Source organism: Manis javanica, chromosome 2, assembly GCF_040802235.1.
Source record: "Manis javanica isolate MJ-LG chromosome 2, MJ_LKY, whole genome shotgun sequence".
Lineage (NCBI taxonomy): Eukaryota > Metazoa > Chordata > Mammalia > Pholidota > Manidae > Manis > Manis javanica.
In genome coordinates this window covers 69,054,109-69,074,891 of record NC_133157.1, presented here as the reverse complement: position 1 = coordinate 69,074,891, position 20,783 = coordinate 69,054,109, and the positions used below count along the sequence as shown (strand labels likewise).

The following is a 20,783-nucleotide window of genomic DNA, read 5'->3' as shown; positions in this document are numbered from 1 at the left end:
GTGGATGAAGTTTTATCTGGTGTTCCAACTGAATGCTTGGTCACCTGGGAAACAAATATTTTTGCGGCCAAGTTTAGACTTGACAGAAGAGGGTGGTGCAATTGATTAGTAACCTCGGTGAGGGGCAAAAGGTAGAAGGATTGTGGCACGAATGTCAGGTATTTGCCGCCCTTACCGAAAGCATCTTTCCGTCCCTTCTTAATTTCTCAATTGTCTGTCCTAATAATATTACTTTCAACTGAAGGCTATATTTTTACGTGAATTTATTCAAGTGTTTACTGTGTGCCAGTTGATATAAAGATGAATGAGAAAAGCACTTGGCCTTCAGTAGCTCACAGTATAGAGGTAGAAAAAATTTAAGAAAGTTGATAAACTGCTGCTGTTTTAGTGGACAAAGGATAGAGCGATGACTTTGCCTAGGGGTGTTGGGCCAGGTTACACTAAGTGATTGGTCTTGTCACAGAAAAAATAGTTGGGGAGGGGCCGGTTCTGCTCAGGGAGTGGTGGACTCCCTGGGATGGCAGCATAGAGTGTGGCAGGGGAGGTGACAGAAGATGACATGCTAAAGAATGGATGGGACTGTTTTGAAAGGTGGCAGAGGTAACCAGCCTAGGTAAGTGTGATGCCTTACCCCTCGGATGCCATGAAACTAGGCAGGTATGTGTCTGAAATACTGCAACAGCTTGTTCGCTTGGCTGGTCATAAGCTGTGGATTGCTAGAACTCTTAAAGCACCCAACTGAAATGAACAGAGGTGGACAGAGAACATGCAGGAATTCTGCTCTCAGTAGGTCACTTCTCAGGATCGGTGAACGTCAGTGGGTGCCCTTACTCTGAGGTGTTAGGACTCTGGCACTTCGGTGTTAGCTCTAAACCGAATCACCACTGTTTTCCTGGGACACTGGCTGCTGCTTCTCTAACCCAGCTGGAGAAGCACACTCCCATGGACTGTGTCCACCAAGTCCCAGATCCCAGGACTCATCCTTGACTCTTTCCTCATCTCTCTATCCCATCACTGAACAAAACCCTGTTGGTTCTGTCTCCTTAGTGTTGTTCAAAACCCTCTGCTTCTTCCCACCCACACTGCTCTGTGGCTGAGTTCCAGGCATTATCATCTCTTGCCTGGATCCTATGTGGTCTCCCCACCTCCAGTTTCCTTAGTACACATTGTGTCCAGGGTGAGTTTTCTAAAAACCAATCTGGTATTATCACTCCTGTGAGCTGCAGAGAAGTCAAGGAAAGAAAGAAACGGTGTTTGAAGAGGACTCAGGAGAAATGTCAGAGTGATCAGTGATCTAAAAACTTAGCTGAAGCTGAGGTGAGATATTACAGCCAAATGGTGTACAGTGTTCTGTAAGATCACACTTAACTTTTGAGCAAATACTGAGTAAATAAAAAAATTTTAAAGTGAAAAAAGGCTGTATCCAGAAGTTTAAAAAATTAGTCAAACTTTCCTTGTTCCATTAGCTGAAAGTTTGTAGTAATTGCATCATGGGTAGCGGCAAGCAGAGGAGATGGATAACTTTTTCCCTGCAACTTAATATAACCATAAAGGGGTCATAGATTTTGTAATTGTGTCACTTCTGAAAGTAACACTGTAAAACTTTTAAAAGCTGTACTTACTCATTACACAAAGTAAGGAAAATATAGGAAAACATAAAGAAAATTAAAATTATCTATAATTCTAATCAAAGGCATTTTAAACATTTATGGTGTTCTCCTCTCTCTCCACCCTCAGGTGTTTTTGGAGCATAAAAATATTCCAGAATTTATTTAATTTACTCCCTTCCCCCATGAACATTTAGGTTGACTTTCTCCTATCCCTCCCCCTTTTGACTGTTATAAATTATACCGCATAGAATATCTTTTCTTATACATATCTTGTCAGCATTTCTAGTTATTCTTTAGTGGGGTTACTGGCTGAAACCTGTGTGAAAATTGTAAGACCTTGTTGCATAGTGTTTAAAATTCTTTAGAATGGGTAAAAAGATCTAGAAATGGATAATGGTGAATGTTGCACAACCTCTTGAGTGTACTTAATGCCACTGAACTATATGGTTAAAAATGGCTAAAATGTTACTTTTTGTGTTATATGTATTTTAGTCACAATTTAAAAAATGTTCCCCAAAAAGCAGATGACAGAAAAGGGAGAACTATTTTTAATGGTTATCAAAAAGTATTAATTTTATATCTAAGGACATTAGGTAAGAAAAAATAATTTGGTAATGAGAGCTTGGTATAATATGCATCAAAAAGCTTTAAAAATACTTATACGTCTATAGCAAGCAATTTTACCACTAGGTATTTATCCTAATATAAAGTATAACCATATATTTAGGAACAAAATAATTCTTTGGACAGATTTTACCAGTGCAGACTTCTACTGTGAGTCTGTTAGTGTTCCATCTGAGTGCACTCAAACTCACTCATCTCCGAATTTTATTATCTGCTCATGGTGTCTAAGGACATTTTACCCAAGTTCTATTCACATTCCCTGAAGTCCTTTGAAATCAACACACTTTCTGTAAGCCATATTACTGTAAATATATTGATAAGAGAAATTTGGGTAACATATAAAGGTAGATGGTTCGTTAGTATGTCAGGGTTCTGGACTTCCACTGTTAGGGGCTCTGTACACAGAAATTACAGGAGGAGAAAATGCTGGCTAAAATGTCATATGCTGTAAAACTCAAAATACATTGGCTGAAGTGGGAATTCATTTGTTTATTATCTCTCTTTTATAGGGACGACTGGATTCGAGTTGGCCTCTGCTATCCATCAAACACAAGTTTTCAGGTCACTTTTGGCTTTTTACAGCGGCATAATGGCTCGTTATCCAGAATGGAAGAGTACGAGCCCGTGGGATCACTAGAAGAATTGCAGAGGAAACAGTCTGAGAGGAAATTCTATTTTGACTCCGGCACGGGGTAATTCAGTGCAACCAGTGAATGAGAGTTATTGCTGTTTTTCTTTAATGGTGAAATTACTAGTTCTTCAGCCTAACTCTGAATAGGTTATGATGTGACAGCTGTTGAGAAAGTAGCTAATGTGGGTAATTCTCTGCTCATCACTATCGGAGGTTTTGAGAAGTAGAATCACTTGTAATTATGGAATCAAGTGAAGATGTTTGCTGTATTATACTATTAAGGCTATTTAGAGAGAAATTACCCTTGTCAATAAAGACCTGGTAGGCACAACTGAAAATTAAAAAGTTATTTTTCCGTAACAACTCTAAAGAGGATTGGTTACGTGATATGGTTCATATTTCAATGAAAGCTCATTTTTTCTTCCTTAAAGGCTTGTCACTCAAGCTGACCTTGAGTTTGAAAAAAAAAATTCACTGTTACAACCATGGCATATTTGCTTTCAACTTTCTCTAGGCTGTGTCTTTCTACTTTTTAATTCTAATCCTGTTCACCTGGGGTCCTGTTGGCTTTGACTGCTTTTGTCCAATTACAGTCTTTCAGCCTTTGGGTTATGGTAGGCTCCATCTCCTGTACTCTTCCAGCAAGTAGCATGCTCCTTCTGTATCCATTCCCTAAGTTGACATTTCTACTATATGCCACTGTCCAGGTTGTGTAAAAGTACTAAGAGGCATTTCTTCTGTGAATTCACAAACCATGGAAGGGTGTGGGCATGAAAAGCAAGTAATTAGTGAAAGGTTTAAATGCTGTTAAGTCCTATAGTGGGATATTCAGTGTGCCTTTTGAGGTAACCTTGAAGTTCGGCCTAGGGTGACCAGTGACATCCTGAAAGGGTGATACTGGGGTGAACTCTTGAGGAATGAGTAGGAGGAAATGGGAAAATAGATGGATAAGGTATCCCAAGAACAGTCTGGTTAAATTAAATGCATGGAGGTGTAGAAGAACAAAGCATGGCATGTTTTGGGTAAGACAGAAGTTCAGGCTGAGAAGAAGGGTGGCAAGTGTGATTGGGGGAATGGTTGGGGTTCAGCCAAGTGCCTTGTTGGGTTTTGAATAAGATGCAACTCCTTTGCCCTCCAGGGCCTCTGCAGCAGCCAATGTGATCAACTTAAGTCTTTTCTTATCATAATTGTCTCCGATTTTCAAGACTTTACTAACCTACTTGGACTCTTAGTCTATAGATAACAGATTTCCCACGTTCCCAGTTGACTGTCTGCAAAAGTAAATTGGACACCGAAATTCGTAAGGACAGTCTGTTGATCACAAATGAATGATTAAATGTGTAAAAAAGATCATAAATATTTCTTGATCTGAGTATTCCTAGAATCTCTCAGATTTTAAGGTTCTAATTCTTTTTAATTCTATTCATTCTGATTATTTTAACTATATATCAGAAGACCCGTGCCTAATCAGGTCCCCATTAGTCCTCATGTATGTGTGTTGGAATTACTGGATGTTGGGACAATGGCTGATTTTTACCTTATAATTGCGACTGTATATGGTTCATTTGCCTCATATTAAAATGTGAATTCTGGGTCCCCAGTAATCCATCACATTTTACGAAGTCCTTTAAAATCCTGACTTCGGTTTAGAAGGAGTAGGTTTGCTGACCGATGTTGCACTGTTGCCTGGCAGTTACTTTTCCATTCATGTTGGCAATCAGAGAGTGATTCAGGGTAGGGGAGGGGGCTGTTCATTCCACTTGCTTTTGATCGGAGTACAGACCGAAGGAACCTAGGCCCATCTGCTCTTAGTAAACATCACAGGGGTTGGTTTGAAACCATATCTTGGCCTTAGTCAAACAAAGCACAGTTTCTGCTTTTATTATTCCAATTTTGTGCCTTAAATCAAAATGATTTATAAACCAACACCAAACTTAACTAATCCTCACTAATTTACCAAATTCTAAACTCAGTACAAAGTTTTCCAAGGAATTTTTGAGCCAGGCTAAGTTCCATCCTCCTATATAACCCATTGAACTAATTCAAATCAGCATTCAACTTCAATGCCTTCCGGAACAACGGAATCCGGTCATCAAAATATTTCCTGAATTCACTACATTTGACTTAGGACCTTAAGAAAATGGAAAGAGGGACAGCTTTATTAGTTTTGTAATTTATTTTTCTCTTAAGGAAACGTTAACTTTATTGAAGGAATGTCCCCTTTGGCCATGAGTTGACTTGAAGAATTTTTCTAAGTCTTTGAAAGTCAGTCTGATACCCCACGGATTGGTTTCTGTTTTGTGCAGGTTGCTGTTTTTGTATCTCAAAGCCAAAAGCCACAGGGATGGCCACAGTTACTGTTCATCTCAGGGATGCGAAAGAGTCAAGATCCAGGCAGCAACAGACTCAAAAGACATCAGTAACTGCATGGCCAAAGCATATCCCCAGTTTTACAGAAAGCCGTCAGCACTCAAGCAGATGCCATCCATGCTCAAGGGACTCTGTCAAGGCTGTGGGAGCCGCCAGGTAAAAGAGGGGAAAATAGGCTGTAGCCTGAGAGAAAAAGTCAAAAAGATTTCTTCACAATAGGCACAGTTTTCTTTGAAATGTCTCTGTTGCCAATTTATAAATACTGTGTGATTTCTCTTGAATTTTGGCCCATTCTAGAATGTGGTGCTCATAAGAAGCAAACCAAATTTATAATAAATGTACCTTCCCCCTGAGATATGTCAGTTTGCTGTGGATGACTATGGATTTATTGGTCCTCATCTTTTCTCTCTCAGATGTGACTCGGTAGCAGTAGTGCTATTGGGTTTATATGTCAGTGACCTAAAAGGAGATAACTTTCATATGAGCTGCCTTTTCAAAAAAGAAATCTCATTCTGTCAATAAGTATTTTTCTATATTTTTTAATGGGTGGAAAGCCACTCTTAATTTCGAAGCATGTGCTATTATATTTACCTGTAATTAAAGGTACAAATTCTAACTCTGGCTGGAAGTCAATTGCTTTTCCTATCATTGTCTTCATTAGATGGTTTCCTTCTGGGTCTTGAGAAAACATGGCAATATAAATAAATCCAAAATAGGCGCTAAAGTTGAACATGGGGTTTCCAAAGGAAGTCAGACCAATTCCAGGTGAAAAAGGAATATAGGGTTAATACTGCCCTGGTTAATAATTAATCTTTACACAAACAAGTGTGGGTTATAAGGGAAATGGTTCTCAAAGTATGGTTTCTGGACTGGCAGCATCAGCTGCACCTGGGAACTTGCGAAAAAATTCTTGGGCCCTGCTCCAGTCCTACTGATTCAGACATTTTTCTCGATTGTTCCTGCCCATTGGTGGCAGTCAGAGCAGGGAGAGGAAGGTAGAGTTACAATTCCTGTTATAAGTATCTTTTTTTATGGCAACTTACTATCAGTTTCTGTCTCTCATATCTTGGGGCCACCTCTGTTCTCCAATTCAGCTAAAACTAAAAAACAAACCATGTAGACAAAGTTATATGGGTCCTTCCCTGTCCATGCAATGTTTTGACTGTTAAAGTGACATTTTTTAGATATTCTTTGTGGGGAAGTAAATTCTCTAGCTTAATTCACAAGCTGAATTTGCTAAAGCCCTTCATTACTGAAAAGACTTTATATAATTTATAATACCAATTATAATTTATAAAATAATCATCATTGGAAATCTTCTAGGCTTGTCTTATTAAACAGTTCCATGAATTCATGTTTAGCATTCTTTATTCTTTGTGCTTAGGACATTGATTGGAATTCATTTTTTTGAAAATTGTATTGATTAGTGAACTTGTTGCATTTGCGAAGTATTTGAATCCTGTGGGAGCAACACTTTTATTTGGAAATTTGAGGGGAAATTTTGCTTTGAATATCAAGAACAAACACGTGTATATTAGGAGTAAGTAGGAAAATTCACATGTATTTTTTACCTCAAACCTAAAACTTCAAGGAAATGTCCAGCTTCTGAATGTTTAGTTTCGTGATGATTATTGGCCCTTGTAATAAAGTTATTGACGTCAGTTTACAAGGACATATACTTTAAGTGCGAAATTGTAATATGAGTTAAAAGTGCTTTTTGAATGAGTAGAGAGCCTTTAGCGAGGAGAGAGGAGGTGAGATTGGGAGATGGGGAATGATATGGAGGCATAGAAGGAAACAGGGAAGGGCATTCATGGGGAGGAAACTTTTGCATTGGCAAAGGCGAAGTGTGGGAAAGCGAGGCAATTCAAAACTCACCTGTTGAATGTGATAGAACAGTGGGAAGTAAAGGCCTGTCTTGAGGTGTGGCTCAATCTCTGGGGCACTTTGCAGGTCAGGCAGATGAATTTAGACCTGGTAATACCCAAGTTTGCTCACTCTAAGCTTACACGCAGGATGATTCTTGTCATTCATGCTTCTTTACTCAGTCCCAGTGGGAGTGACTGAGTCCCAACTCAGGATAACTGGCCTGGAAAGGATCTTTAAAAGATTTGTGACTATTTTTGCCTAAGATATTTACTAAGGTTTAAATGTAAGACTCATTTATTCAGTCCTTTGTAGAACTGATTTTATTAACAAGAGACAACATTGATTTTGAAACTGGGATTGTTCCATATAATGAGGACCATACACTTCTCAGGTTAAGCCTTTACCCAAAAGATAGAATTCCAGGTCATGAAATATGTACAGAAAGTTCGGGGAAAAAAACGACAAACAAACCACCCACTGGGTTTGACATAGTTGAGTTTATTTTGAAGCTTCCATTTGGAGGAAGATGCAGTTGACACAAATGTGGAACTTCTTCCCTATTTAGGTGGTGTTTACTAGCGATCCTCATACAAGCTACCTCCCCGTGCAATTCAAGTCACCCAATAAAGCAGAGATACAGCGGGGAGACCTGTCCGTTATCTCTGTGAGTACCGTCCAGCGTGTGCACTGCCTCAGCTTCTTGCTTTGACCTTCCCCCTGGGGGCGTGAGTTATTTTTGGTAACAGTCAATGGTTTGTAATCACATTTTGGTTACTGGTGACAAGCAGTACAGTAGAGGAATAAAAACCTCAAACCATTTGCATTTTTAAGTAAATTTATTATAGTTTTTTTCTCAGTATGTTGTGTTCATTGATTACTTAGGTGAACATTATGATTTGTTCACATTACTTTCACTCACTAACAGTGTTACAGGTCACCCAGATGTCATTTCTGTTAGGGAAAAGGCATTTTTAGTTAATACATAATTGCCACTGACAATCAACATGTAGAAACTGTTTAACTTTAGTTTTCGAGACATAAAAGAAGCTCCCACATTTTTTGTTTAATATATGGGAAATGAAAGGTTTGAAATCTCCTTGGCCTTTCGTTTTGAGGTTGCCTGGCTCTCACTGTTTTAGGTGAAGAAGGTGAAGGCACAATGTGTTAGTTGTCTTTTCCCAGTGTAACCCACTTAGAAAGTTGACCTTTAACCAATGTGACATTAGGGGCACCAGCCCTCCCCAGGGCAGTCAAAGACCCAAATAGAACTTTTGATCCCTCAAAACCTTCACTGCTAATAGCCTGCTGTTGACTGGAAGCCTTACTGATAACATAAACAGCTGATCAACACATGTTTTGTATTTTTTTATGTGTTATACACTGTATTCTTACCATTAAATAAGCTCGAGTAGAGAAAATAATTTTTCAAATTGTCACAGATATCGAAAATATTGTCCAATATATTTACTGAAAAAAATCTGTGTTTAATGGACCCATGCAGTTCAAACCTGTGTTGCTCAAGGATCCACTCTATAGGCCTGAGTCTGTGTGTCAACACTAGAATTTGGGCTAAGAGCCAAGCTAGCCACGGGTAACTAGCTCTTGGCATGGGGCCTGTCCGAAACCAGGTTAATTGAGTGCCACCACATAAAGAGCTCTTGGATAGCCAGTATCTAGCCATCCAGCTGACACTGAGCCGGGCCTGGCCCAGTCTCACGTGGTTCTTTAGGAGCTCAGTTTCTTTGTTTTTGTTTTTCAATTGAAGTATAGTTGACATACAATATTATATTAGTTTTGGGGTACATCATAGTGCTTTGACATTGATGTACATTACTCACCACAGTATGTCTAGTTACCATCTGTCACCAAAGTTATGATGGTGTTATTGACTACATTCCTCACGCTATACTTTACACCCCTGTGACTCACAGATTTTATAATCAGAAGTCTGTACCTCTTTATCCCCTCACCTGTTTTGCCCATTCTCCACTAGGTGTTCAGTTTGTTAAATGTGACTGTGGGCAACACAATCACAAACCCACAAAATTAAATCTTATTCTTTTTTTCCCCCAGTTTCTTCTATTACATGAAAAAATATACAAAACATAAAATTCACCATCTTAACCATTTTTAAGTGTGTAGTTCAGAGGTATGAAGTACATTCATATTGTTGTATAACCATTACCACCATCCATCTCTAGAACTTAAAACTCTTAAGTAACAATGTCTTTAGAGGGGAGGATGAAATGGGGAATTATTAACCAACATTTGTAAATAAAGAGAATATTCCTACTTAAATGTAACTCTTTAAGACCTCTCAAGTATATACTTAAATCTATTACCCTACGTTAGTAACTCTTCATTTTGTATGGTCATGATGTAATTTTATGGGCATGAAATTTGTTACCTTAGCATATTAATGCAGTCAGCTTCATGAAAACCCTGATCCAGCCCGTGGGCATGGGTTCGGGTGGCAGGCAATTGCGTTAGGGAGGCAAGTGAACACTGCATTTCCCTGCTCTACTAGTTCACCTGATAATTAAAGAGGTATTGTTTTGCCCCCAAAAATCTCAGTCAGGCTATGCACGAGAATCTGAAGACATTGTTTGACTCCACTGCTGTACCCGCGTGCTTGGAACCCCAGAAAAGTCATAGAACACCACTTTTTGTCATATTTACTTCTCATACTTGTCACATGAATTGCCTGAAGAATCTGTGCCAGGACATGGCATTGCTTTAGTGTGTATAGGAAGTTTTGTATTTCCTTTAAGCAAAAGTTTTTTGGGGATACCTTTCCACAGGACAGTCTGAGTATGTTGAGGATCATTATGTATTTTTTCCTCGAATGCATCTCAATTTTAAGTATTCAGAAGATTTAAAAAAAATAAGAGAATCCCTCTAGTCTTTCAAAATATAAAATGGCACTTTGCCTCAGAGATTTTCAGCATTTTTCTCTGGATAGAGCAATTTAAGCACAGCTAGAAAGCCATTTTGATTCCTATGAGACCAGTGGTAGTTAGAAATAAATTTAAATATAGTTTTCCCAATTAAGGACAGGTGTAGAGATGACAGCATTTGTTCTTTGTTAATTTTTAAAGTAGTTTATAGTTTTATATATTTTAAACAGAAACAGTGCCTATGGCTTAAATTAGTGTTGCATCATTTTTCGGCCTAGTAGTGATTTTCCTTGTTTTCGGCTGAGGAATGAATGATTCTTGAATGTGTCTGCAGTTCTTTCTTTTCGAAAAGGTCCAAAACTTTTTAATTTAAAGAGGACGACTGGGCATTTCAGCTCACAATAATTGTGAACAAAATATAGTAATACCTTGTGGCTTCAATCCAGTAAAATTATCACTTTTCCATTTCGATTTGAAAGGAGAGCTCTGTGTGGAACAAGGAAGATGAGGCAGTCTGGCTTCTCTATGTCCCCAACCTAAACTCTAATGGGGGGGTTATGTGGGTTAAGGCATGATTTTTTTTCTGAACCAATGTGGCAGTGTGAGCTATGGGAGCTGCAGTACTGAGGCTGGTGCCTGATCCCTGAGTTAGAATGCTTTGGCCCTGATGAGAGAGAGTATGCGTAAGAAATGAAGGCCTTCCACGGGGATAGTAGTACAGCATGCAGAGTATACTCGGTGATTCTGTAACATCTTCCTATGTTGACAGATAGGAACTGCACTAGTGGGGATGAGATTTACTAATATGGGTAACTGTTGAACTGCTGTGTTGTATATTTGGAACCAATTTAAGATTATATGTCAATGATACTTCAATTAAAAAAAAATGAAGGCTTTCCACCTGCAGGAGTCATACTGCACAGTTGAGAGCAGGCTGCCACACCTTGCTCAGAGCATCTCATCCAGTAAGCCAAGACCAGCCAAGGCAAAGTCGATGAGAACACGGGCACCGTGTTGGCAGAAAAAGAGTAAATGGAATATGCGGTTTGAATCCTGGAAATAAAATCTGATTCATGGGTTTAAAAAACAGTGGGAAGGGTTTGGAAAGATGGGTCATTCTGGGGTTATTGAAATGAGATGACAGCAGAAAACATTTTTGTATTCTCAGGTCAATGGCACTGATTTTACCTTCCGAAGTATAGGTGCCCTCCTCCTTGTCGTGGATGCCTGCAGTGTTCCCTTCCGGTTGACAGAAAAAAAGGTTTTCTCTCTTGCTGATGTCAGCCGTATGGAGGCGCATTTAAAAACAGGCATTCCTCCAAGGTAGGTGCAGCTTGCTCTGTAAGAGGCACAAGCCACCTTAAAGTGGACACCTGCGTTACTTTGAGCTTCGGTTTGTCTATCCATCCTTTTACTGAGGGCATTTAGGGCTCTTGAAAGGTGTTTGTTTCTTCCCCATCTCAGCTCAATGCCCCTGTGGTCTGAACTGTTTATCATTGATAAGTGAAAGCTTGAATGTTAGAAGAGTTTGTAAGTGGTGGGAAGGTCCTTAGGAGAAAAGCTCAGTATTTTGGAACATTACTATCCCAGTTTTTACTATTTATTTAGTTGATCCATGGTGCACCCAATTGGCTCAGAAGGCACATTACCATTTTAAAGCAATTTTGTAGACAACGTTACCTTCCCCACCATCTGTCCCACTTGAGAAGAACTCTAGGACAGCGTATAACATATGAAGTTATCACTGGGGTCACTTAGAAGTGACTAGAAAGGAGTAAATTGATTTTTAAGTAGATGAGTTTCTTAGTCTGATTAGTTTTTCCTTATTGGTCTCTGAAGAAGAACCCAATATGCAAAACCTTCCTGTTTGTGGGTGGCTCACATAGACCTGGAGGCGAGGAGATGGATTCAGGCTCCTTTGTGTGCCCTCTTGGCTGTGCTGCAGACATTGATTTACAAACAGGCTTTCATTAAGTGAAGCCACTTAGGAAAGTACTTAAGCTTCCCAGGGAGAAAAGTTGTTTAGCTTTTGAATCATCTCCCCCCTTACATGGTCTTTGCAAAAATACAAAACCAGATCTCAATAAATCCATAAAGTCATTGCATTATTTGAATGTAACAGTCAATGTGTACATATATCTCTGTCTCCTGGTTTAAGACACTTGCAGGAAATTCTTTTCCAAGACCTCAGTTTTCTTAAAGGATTGGAAGATTTGTCCTAATGTTGAAAACATATGCACTCACTAATTCCATCTAAAACCATCCAGGGCATAAATCTCACCACGATATTGAGGTATAGTCCTGCAAGTTACCATATAGATTTAAGAGTTAAAACCAACTTACTAAAAAGTCACTAGGTTGTTTCTAGAATGGAGACAAAGGAAAGCTTTTGCTTCTTCATGTGGGTAAGTATGTTGAGTTTGCAAAAATTCTATGTGCTATACTTTTAGGAGTACTGTTCTTTCTGTAGGTTGTATTTTTAAGTGTTAAGAAGTTATGGGGCAACTCGCAGTGACATCTAGGGAGACACTTGGGTGCATGTGGAGATGGGAGTGGGAGACTAGGGACTTGTAAGTGATCTCACTGGACTATCCTGAGTAATTCTGACACTACTGCTTTAGAAAGACTACAACAAAAAATCTTATGCCTACCTAAAACTTAAGAATCCTAATAAGAAATGTCAAGAAATACTTTACTATATTAAGAAAATAAATACTTTACTAAATAAATATATTGCTACCTTAATAAATAAATACTTTACTAAAGGATATACAAGGGTTGAATAAAAGGAGAGATTCTCCCTGTTCCTGGGTGGGAAATTAATATTATGAAGATGTCACTCTACCTAAATTAAGATACAAATCTAACATATTTCGATTAATGTTCCAGTAGCTTACTTTTCTATTGTTCTTGATAGTTTATACTGAAGTTCATCTGGAAGAATACATGGGGGAAAGTAATAAATGTTGTGAACAGTATAAGAGGCCTATTTTATCAGATGCTAAAATAAACCTTGAAATCTTCATAGTATTGGCAGAGAAGAGAGATCTGGAGAATCAAGAATCCACACACAGATCTAAGTATATGTGTTATAGATTACGTACCAAAGGTGGCAATTTAAAACAAACCACAGGGGACAGATTTTATTTCTTTTTAGAATTGGTGTTTATCCACTTATTTAATAAATAGATAATAGAATGTAAGTAAATAGAGCATCTGAAACGAGGAAAACCAACAACCTCTACCAGTTATTCCATGAAAGAACTGCATCCCAAACAGTCCTCTGTGTCAGCTGACCTGAATGACCTTTGGTTTCCATATATTTAGGGACTTCTTGTAACAGCCACATAAGGTCTGGGTGGAGCCGAGGTGTGGTAACTGATAATAGCCAGGTTGAAAAACTTTTTTTCTTCTCCTTTTTGAGTCTTGCTTTTATCTTGTATTTCTGTGCTGTATTAAGTTCGAAAAGGTACTCAATTCATATATGCTAACCTATTGAAATTTGCTCTGATTTTCTAATCTTTACATACAGGTCAATTGTTCTATTGATCACAAGAGGAGAAATAAAGCAGTTGAATATTTCAGATTCATTAGTACCTCTGGGATTAGCCAAACCAGTTTATCTTGATAACAAAGGTTTGTATTTGTGTTACACTTTTTTAAATTTATTTTTATTTTTTATTAAGGTATGATAGATATACACTCTTATGAAGGTTTCACATGAAAAAACAATGTGGTCAGTACATTTACCCATACTATCAAGTCCCCATTGGTGCAGAAAGACACCACCAATTCACTATGTGCTTTCTCTGTGCTACATTGTTTTCCTGTGATCTCCCACACCATGTGTACTAAACATAATACCCCTCAATCCCCTTCTCCCTCCCTCCCCACCTGCCCTCCCACACCCCTCCCCTTTGGTAACCACTAGTTCATTCTTTGAGTCTGTGAGTCTGCTGCCATTTTGTTCCTTCAGTTTTGCTTCATTGTTATACTCCACAAATGAGTGAAATCATTTGGTATTTCTCTTTCCCCGCTTGGCTTATTTCACTGAGCATAATACCCTCTAGCTCCATCCATGTTGTTGCAAATGGTAGGATTTGTTTTCTTCTTATGGCTGAATAATATTCCATTGTGTATATGTACCACATCTTCGTTATCCATTCATCTACTGATGGACACTTAGGTTGCTTCCAATTCTTGGCTATTGTAAAAAGTGCTGCAATAAACATAGGGGTGCATATGTTTTTTTGAATCTGAGAAGTTGTACTCTTTGGGTAAATTCCAAGGAGTGGGATTCCCAGGTGAAATGGCATTTCTATTTTTAGTTTTTTGAGGAACCTCCATATTGCTTTCCACAATGGTTGAACTAGCTTACATTCCCACCAGCAGTATAGGAGGGTTCCCCTTTCTCCGCATCCTCGCCAGCATTTGTTGTTCTTAGTCTTTTCAATGCTGGCCATCCTTACTGGTGTGAGGTGATATATCATTGTGGCTCTTATTTGCATTTCCCTGATGATTAGTGATGTGGAGCATCTTTTTATGTGTCTGTTGGCCATCTGAATTTCTTCTTTGGAGAACTTTCTTCATATCCTCTGCCCATTTGTTAATCGGGTATTTGCTTTTTGGGTATTGATGCATGTAAGTTCTTTATATATTTTGTAGGTTAACCCTTTATCAGATATGTCATTTACAAATATATTCTCCCATACTGTAGGATGTCTTTTTGTTATGTTGATGGTGTCCTTTGCTATACAGAAACTTTTTAGTTTGATATAGTCCCATGTATTCATTTTTGCTTTTGTTTCCCTTTCTCAAGGAGACGCAGTCAGAAAGAAGTTGCTCATGCTTATATTCAGGAGATGTTTATGTTTTCTTCTAAGAGTTTTACGGTTTCATGACTTACATTCAAGTCTTTAATCCATTTCAAGTTTACTTTTGTGTATGGGGTGAAACAATAATCCAGTTCATTCTTTTGCATATAGCTGTCCAGTTTCGTCAACACCAGCTGTTGAAAAGGCTGTCATTTTCCCATTGTATGTCCATGGCTCCTTTATCATATATTAATTGACCATGTATGTTTGGGTTTATTTCAGGGCTCTCTAGTCTGTTCTATTGGTCTGTGGTTCTGTTCTTGTGCCAGTACCAAATTGTCTTGATTACTGTGGCTATGTAATACAGCTTGAAGTTGGGGAGCATAATTCCCCCAGCTTTATTCTTCCTTCTCAGGATTGCTTTGACTATTTGAGGTCTTTTGTGATTCCATATGAGTTATAGGATGATTTTCTCTAGTTCCTTGAAGAATGCTGTTGGTATTTGGATAGGGATTGCATTGAATCTGTAGATTGCTCTAGGCAGGATGACCATTTTGACAATATTAAATCTTCCTATCCATGAGCATGGGATATGTTTCCATTTATTGGTATCTTCTTCAGTTTCTCTCATGAGTGTCTTGTAGTTTTCAGAGAATAGGTCTTTCACTTTCTTGGTTAGGTTTATTCCTAGGTGTTTTATTCTTTTTGATGCAATTGTTTTCCTGATTTCTCTCTCTGCTAGTTCATTGTTATTCTATAGGAATGCCACAGATTTCTGTGTATTAATTTTGTATAGTAGATCTAGTAGTTTTGGAGTGGATTCTTTAGGGTTTTTTATGTACAATATCATGTCACCTGGAAACAAGGATAGTTTAACTTCTTCCTTGCCAATCTGGATGCCTTTTATTTCTTTGTGTTGTCTGATTGCCGTGGCTAGAACTTCCAGTACTATGTTGAATAGAAGTGGGGAAAGTAGGCATCCTTGTCTTGTTCCCAATCTTAAAGGAAAACCTTTCAGCTTCTTGCTGTTAAGTATGATGTTGGCTGTGGGTTTGTCATATATGGCCTTTATATGTTGAGGTACTTGCCCTCTATACTGATTTTGTTGAGAGTTTTTATCATGAATGGTTGTTGAATTTTGTCAAATGCTTTTTCAGTGTCTATGGAGATGATCATGTGGTTTTTGTCCTTCTTTTTGTTGATGTGGTGGTTGATGATGGATTTTTGAATGTTGTACCAACCTTGCATCCCTGGAATAAATCCTACTTGATCATGATGGATGATCTTTTTGATGTACTTATTGCCATTGCAGGCTTTAGATTCGTGGTTACCAAAGGTTCAAGGTTAACTTCGTTACTATCTAAGTCTAAATTAACTCACTTAATATGCTATTACAAACACAATCTAAGGGTTCTTTTCTTTTGCTCCTCCTTTTTCTTCCTATATATTCTTTATATATTAGGTATCATATTCTGTACTTTGTCTATCCCTTATTGACTTTGGGGATAATTTAATTTAGCATTTGATTAGTAATTAGCTGTTCTACTTTCTTTACTGTGGTTTTAATTCCTTTGGTGACAGCTATTAAACCTTAGGAACACTTCCATTTATAGGAGTCCCTCCAAAATAGATTGTAGAGATAGTTTGTGGGAGGAAATTCTCTCAGCTTTTGCTTATCTGGAACTTGTTTAATCCCTCCTTCAAATTTAAATGATAATCTTGCCAGATAAAGTAATCTTGGTTCCAGACCCTTCTGCTTAATTGCATTAAATACATCATGTCACTCCCTTCTGGCCTGTAAGGTTTCTGCTGAGAAGTCTGATGTTAGCTTGATGGGCTTTCCTTTGTATGTGATCTTATTTCTCTCTCTGGCTGCTTTTAATAGTCTGTCCTTGTCCTTTATCTTTGCCATTTTAATATTATATGTCTTGGTGTTGTCTTCCTTGGGTTCCTTATTTTGGGAGATCTGTGCATCTCCATGGCCTGAGAGACTATCTCCTTCCCCAGATTGGGGAAGTTTTCACCAATTACTCCCTCAAAGACACTTTCTATCTCTTTTTCTCTCTTCTTCTTCTGGTACCCTTATAATACAAATATTGTTCCATTTGGATTGGTCACACAGTTCTCTCAATAGTCTTTCATTCTTAGATATCCTTTTTACTCTCTGTGCCTCAGCTTCTTTGTATTCCTCTTCTCTAGTTTCTATCTAATCGTTTTTAATACCTTCCATTGTGCTATTCAACAATTGGATCTCCGACCAGAATTCATTCCTGAGTTCTTGAATATCTTTCTGTATCTCCATTAGCATGTTAATGATTTTTATTTTGAACTCCCTTTCAGGAAGAGTCATGAGGTGGTCCATGTCATCTTTCTCAGGAGTGAAATAATAATTTTACTCTCAACCAGTTTCATTTGGCATTTCATATTTGTATATGGCACCATCTAGTGTCCAGAAGCTCTACTCTTTGGAGCTGCGCATCCTCTGAAGCAATGTCCGCAGTCATAGGGGAGTAGTATTGGTGCCTGGGGGAAGGAAAGAGCTGTTTCCTGCTTCCCAGCCTCTATGCCTATCTCCACTGCCTGAACCAGTGGGCTGAGCACACAGGTGTAAGCCTCTATGCTTTGCATTTGTAGTTGCTGTAGACAGATCTTCCCTCTGGCTGGCCTAACGCCAGGGTAGGATTTGCCAGTTTGCGAGCCAGGTGAGGCTGGCCGGGAGAAAGGCACAGTAGGCTGCCTATCACAGCGGGGGTCCTTGGAGCTGTGCAGCCAGCCAGGGAGCTGGAGCATCTGGAAATCATGAAAGCTCCCAACCTGCTGGACAGAGTGCACCCAGACAATTATGTCTACCTGTCCTTTCTCCTGAGCATTAAGCTCTGTGCAATCCTTGCCCCTTTAGCAGCCCTCTTTCTAAGGGCTTTCTTGTTAGGAAGTATCTCAGACTGCTCGCCTCTCTTTTGTCCCAGAGCAGCCGGATATGGATCCCTGCTTTCCACAAGTGGGCTGGAATCTCAATCTCTCCAGGTATTCTGCCTGTCTTAGCTTTCCAGCCCCCCAATCACGAGAGTATCATGAAAGCACCATGAAATGTAGGTTTGTGCTCCCAGAGCAGATCTGTGGAGTTAGGTATTCAGCAGTCCCAAGCCTTCCACTCCCTCCATGCTCTATTTCTCTTCCTCCTGCTGGTGAGCTGGGGTCAGGGAGGGGCTTGTGTCCCACCGGGCCATAGCTTTGGTACATTACTGTGTTCCGTGAGGTCTGCTCTTTTCTCCAGGTGTATGCAGTCTGGCGCAGCCCTGTTTCCTGTTGCTCTTTCAGGATTAGTTGTATTAATTATATTTTCATATATGCAGTTTTAGGAGGAGGCCTCTGTCTCACCTCTCACACCGCCATCTTTAATCTGTATTTGCGTTATTCTGTGAGATCAGCAGCAGGTGCATTTTTGTGGTGGAATGTAACTACCAGGCCATTCTCAGGGGCTTGTTTTACTGGAGTGGGTATCATTAAGATAATTCCTAAATAAGGAGATACTGTTAGGGGAAGTGTGCTGGGATGTAGTTTGTTATTTGGGGCCAGAGGTGGGTGGTAAGAGTTTATTTATTCACTGACCTAAGGAAGTGTATTTTTTTTTGTTTTTGTTTTGCAGCCATCTTTGTTTTATCTCTAATTTGCCTCCCACATTTCTTGCCTGTAACTAGTAGATATACAAAATGAGCTTTTGTTGTTACTGTTTTTTTTTGTGTGTGTGTTTTAGGGAGTATTGTGTTTTCGGGATTTAGTGGAAACTTCAAACCATCGTGGACTAAGCTGTTTACCAGTCCTGCTGGACAGGGTCTCGGGCTACTTGAACAGTTCATACCTTTGCAGCTGGATGAGTATGGTTGCCAGAGGGCAGGCTCTGTCCGCAGAAGAGACCTGGAGCTGTTAAAGCAAACTTCAAAAGGACATTAGAGACTGACTATAACTTAAGTGCTGGGGGAAAAAAAAATGTGAACTAACTTATTTAATTTATGGCATTTTAAAATGACACTGTTAACCCAATGGAACCATTTTCCTGTTTGATACAGAAAGGGAAGGGAAGAGTTTAAAGTGGTTGCTTAAATTACCAGCTCATGCACCTTCTAGTTGTACAAAATGTTCAAGAATTTATTTGTATTTGTTAGGCTGGTATATGTGGAGAGCATTTCTCTTATTCCTCACCTGCCCAGGTTTTCTAGTGACCATAAGCAGAGGTTCACTTTATTGTATAATGGGTTGTTGCGGGGTAGAGTGCGGGCTTCTGAGGGTCAGCCTGCGTCCTGAGAGGCCCAGCTCTCAAAGCACCCTGGATACTTGAAATCCGATGCTCTGTTGTCATGAGCTGTGGGTCGGCAGTTGACTTGGGTGGCTGGCATGTCCAGTGATGCTTTGGGATCTGGACCCAGGCAGCCTTTTGAGGATTTGTGATACTGAATAACAGTTTTAAGTGGCAACTCAGGCCCAGCTCATGCCCTTTTTGGCCTGGACATGTGCTATTTCTATTCATTTGTATACTGATTCCTTCTAAGGGTTTAACTTTCTAACAGGACATATTTGGGGACAAAAGGGCTTTTAGAGATTAGATATCCCTTTAATCTGTGACCCTTGGGCAAAAACTTGGCCTGCACTAAGGTCTGAGGTTGTTGGGATCATTTTTGAAGCTTTAATCCTTAGCCTGTTTTGACAGTATATTTGTATTTAAAATTGCAGAGCTGAACTGAATATTTACATTTTTGTAAAAAGAAGAAGGCCATTTTCCTGAACTGTAAACTTGTGTCATTTCAACTTGCACAAAGGAAGTCTGTTCTTGAGTTTCCTCCTGCAGCCAGGTTTTGTTGTTTCTGTGTGTGGATTTTTCAAAACTTTCTCTGCTCACCATCTTACCAGGAAATTGCAGAAAGCTTAATGTTACCCCAAAGTAGTGTACTCAGGGGGAGAAAAAAGGGAGAACCTGTGAAGGGGCAGTCATGGAAGAAATATTCAGAAACGACCTTTATAGCCTTAGAGGAATCGGTTACTCTTAATTAATTCAATTGCTAAGAGCCAATTTAAAAAGGCACTATGACACCCTATTTCCCTTCTCACTGGGTGCATGTATCTCTTGCCAGTGAGATTACCTGTAGCAAAAAGAGATTGGCTCCACAGCCTAGAATGTCACCACACCAAGAACAGAGAAGCATCAAAATGCTCTGGTCTTTTTCCTAAACCCACAGTGTGTGAACTGATGGCCACAGCAAGATGGTAGGAGGTGAGTTCAGACTGACTTGCCAGTGAGTACAGACACATTCACTTTCCTCTTCCAAGAGCAGAGGCTGATAGCCTGTCCTTTGATGTCCTGGAGAAACTGCAGAACGGCTCTGTGACTTCTATTACTTTACAAAATATGCTACCTCAAATTGCTACCAGTAAACCTTTCTTACTGTAAGTGCTCTTGCTAAGGGCACATGTCTTAATCAAAGTTTAGGAATTTTTTTTTTTATTGTATACTGATGAATGAGATCTTAACCTATTAAAGATATTATTGGATCATGGTTCCTGAAGGTGATTAAAGTTTGTTTGTGTTGTGTTTTCTATGACTTAAATATCTTTCATGTGTGTTCTTAGAGTTTGGTTCTTTAAAGATTTGGAGAGGATATGTAAGTTCTAAGGCACTCAGTTTTTCTGATTTATATGCTAATAATCAGGGCCTAAGTTAAATAAAATATGTGTGCATGTATTTTTTGTGTATGTGTGTGACTCAGTCTGTTATTACTGATTCCAGATTCCAGCTGTAAAGAAGTTATTGGCAGAAATGAGGAAGGGACACTGGTTACCAAGTAGATTTGGGAAGACTAAGCTTCAGAGGGCAAGTGTCACGTACTACAGTGCAGAGGTTTTCAACCTTGCCTACCTATTGGAATTGTTTGCGAGCTTTAAAAAAAAAAATAGAGGCCTGGGCCCCACCCCAACC

General features: G+C 39.2%; 1 protein-coding gene across 5 annotated transcripts in view; it reads left to right on the top strand.

The window, feature by feature from the left end:
• Positions 1–20,549, top strand: part of CEMIP2 (cell migration inducing hyaluronidase 2) — a 76,032-nt gene extending 55,483 nt beyond the window's left edge. For 4 of the 5 annotated variants that reach the window (XM_073228643.1, XM_073228644.1, XM_073228645.1 and 1 more), the window contains exons 19-24: positions 2,744–2,926; positions 5,172–5,391; positions 7,670–7,768; positions 11,170–11,324; positions 13,534–13,637; positions 18,570–20,549. In XM_073228643.1, the coding sequence (XP_073084744.1) occupies positions 2,744–2,926; positions 5,172–5,391; positions 7,670–7,768; positions 11,170–11,324; positions 13,534–13,637; positions 18,570–18,766 (958 nt within the window). In that variant the 3' untranslated portion in view covers positions 18,767–20,549. Of the gene's footprint in view, positions 1–2,743; positions 2,927–5,171; positions 5,392–7,669; positions 7,769–11,169; positions 11,325–13,533; positions 13,638–18,461 lie in introns of all 5 variants that reach the window. The other variant, XM_073228646.1, reaches the window with a different exon arrangement.
• Positions 20,550–20,783: the final 234 nt, after the last annotated feature.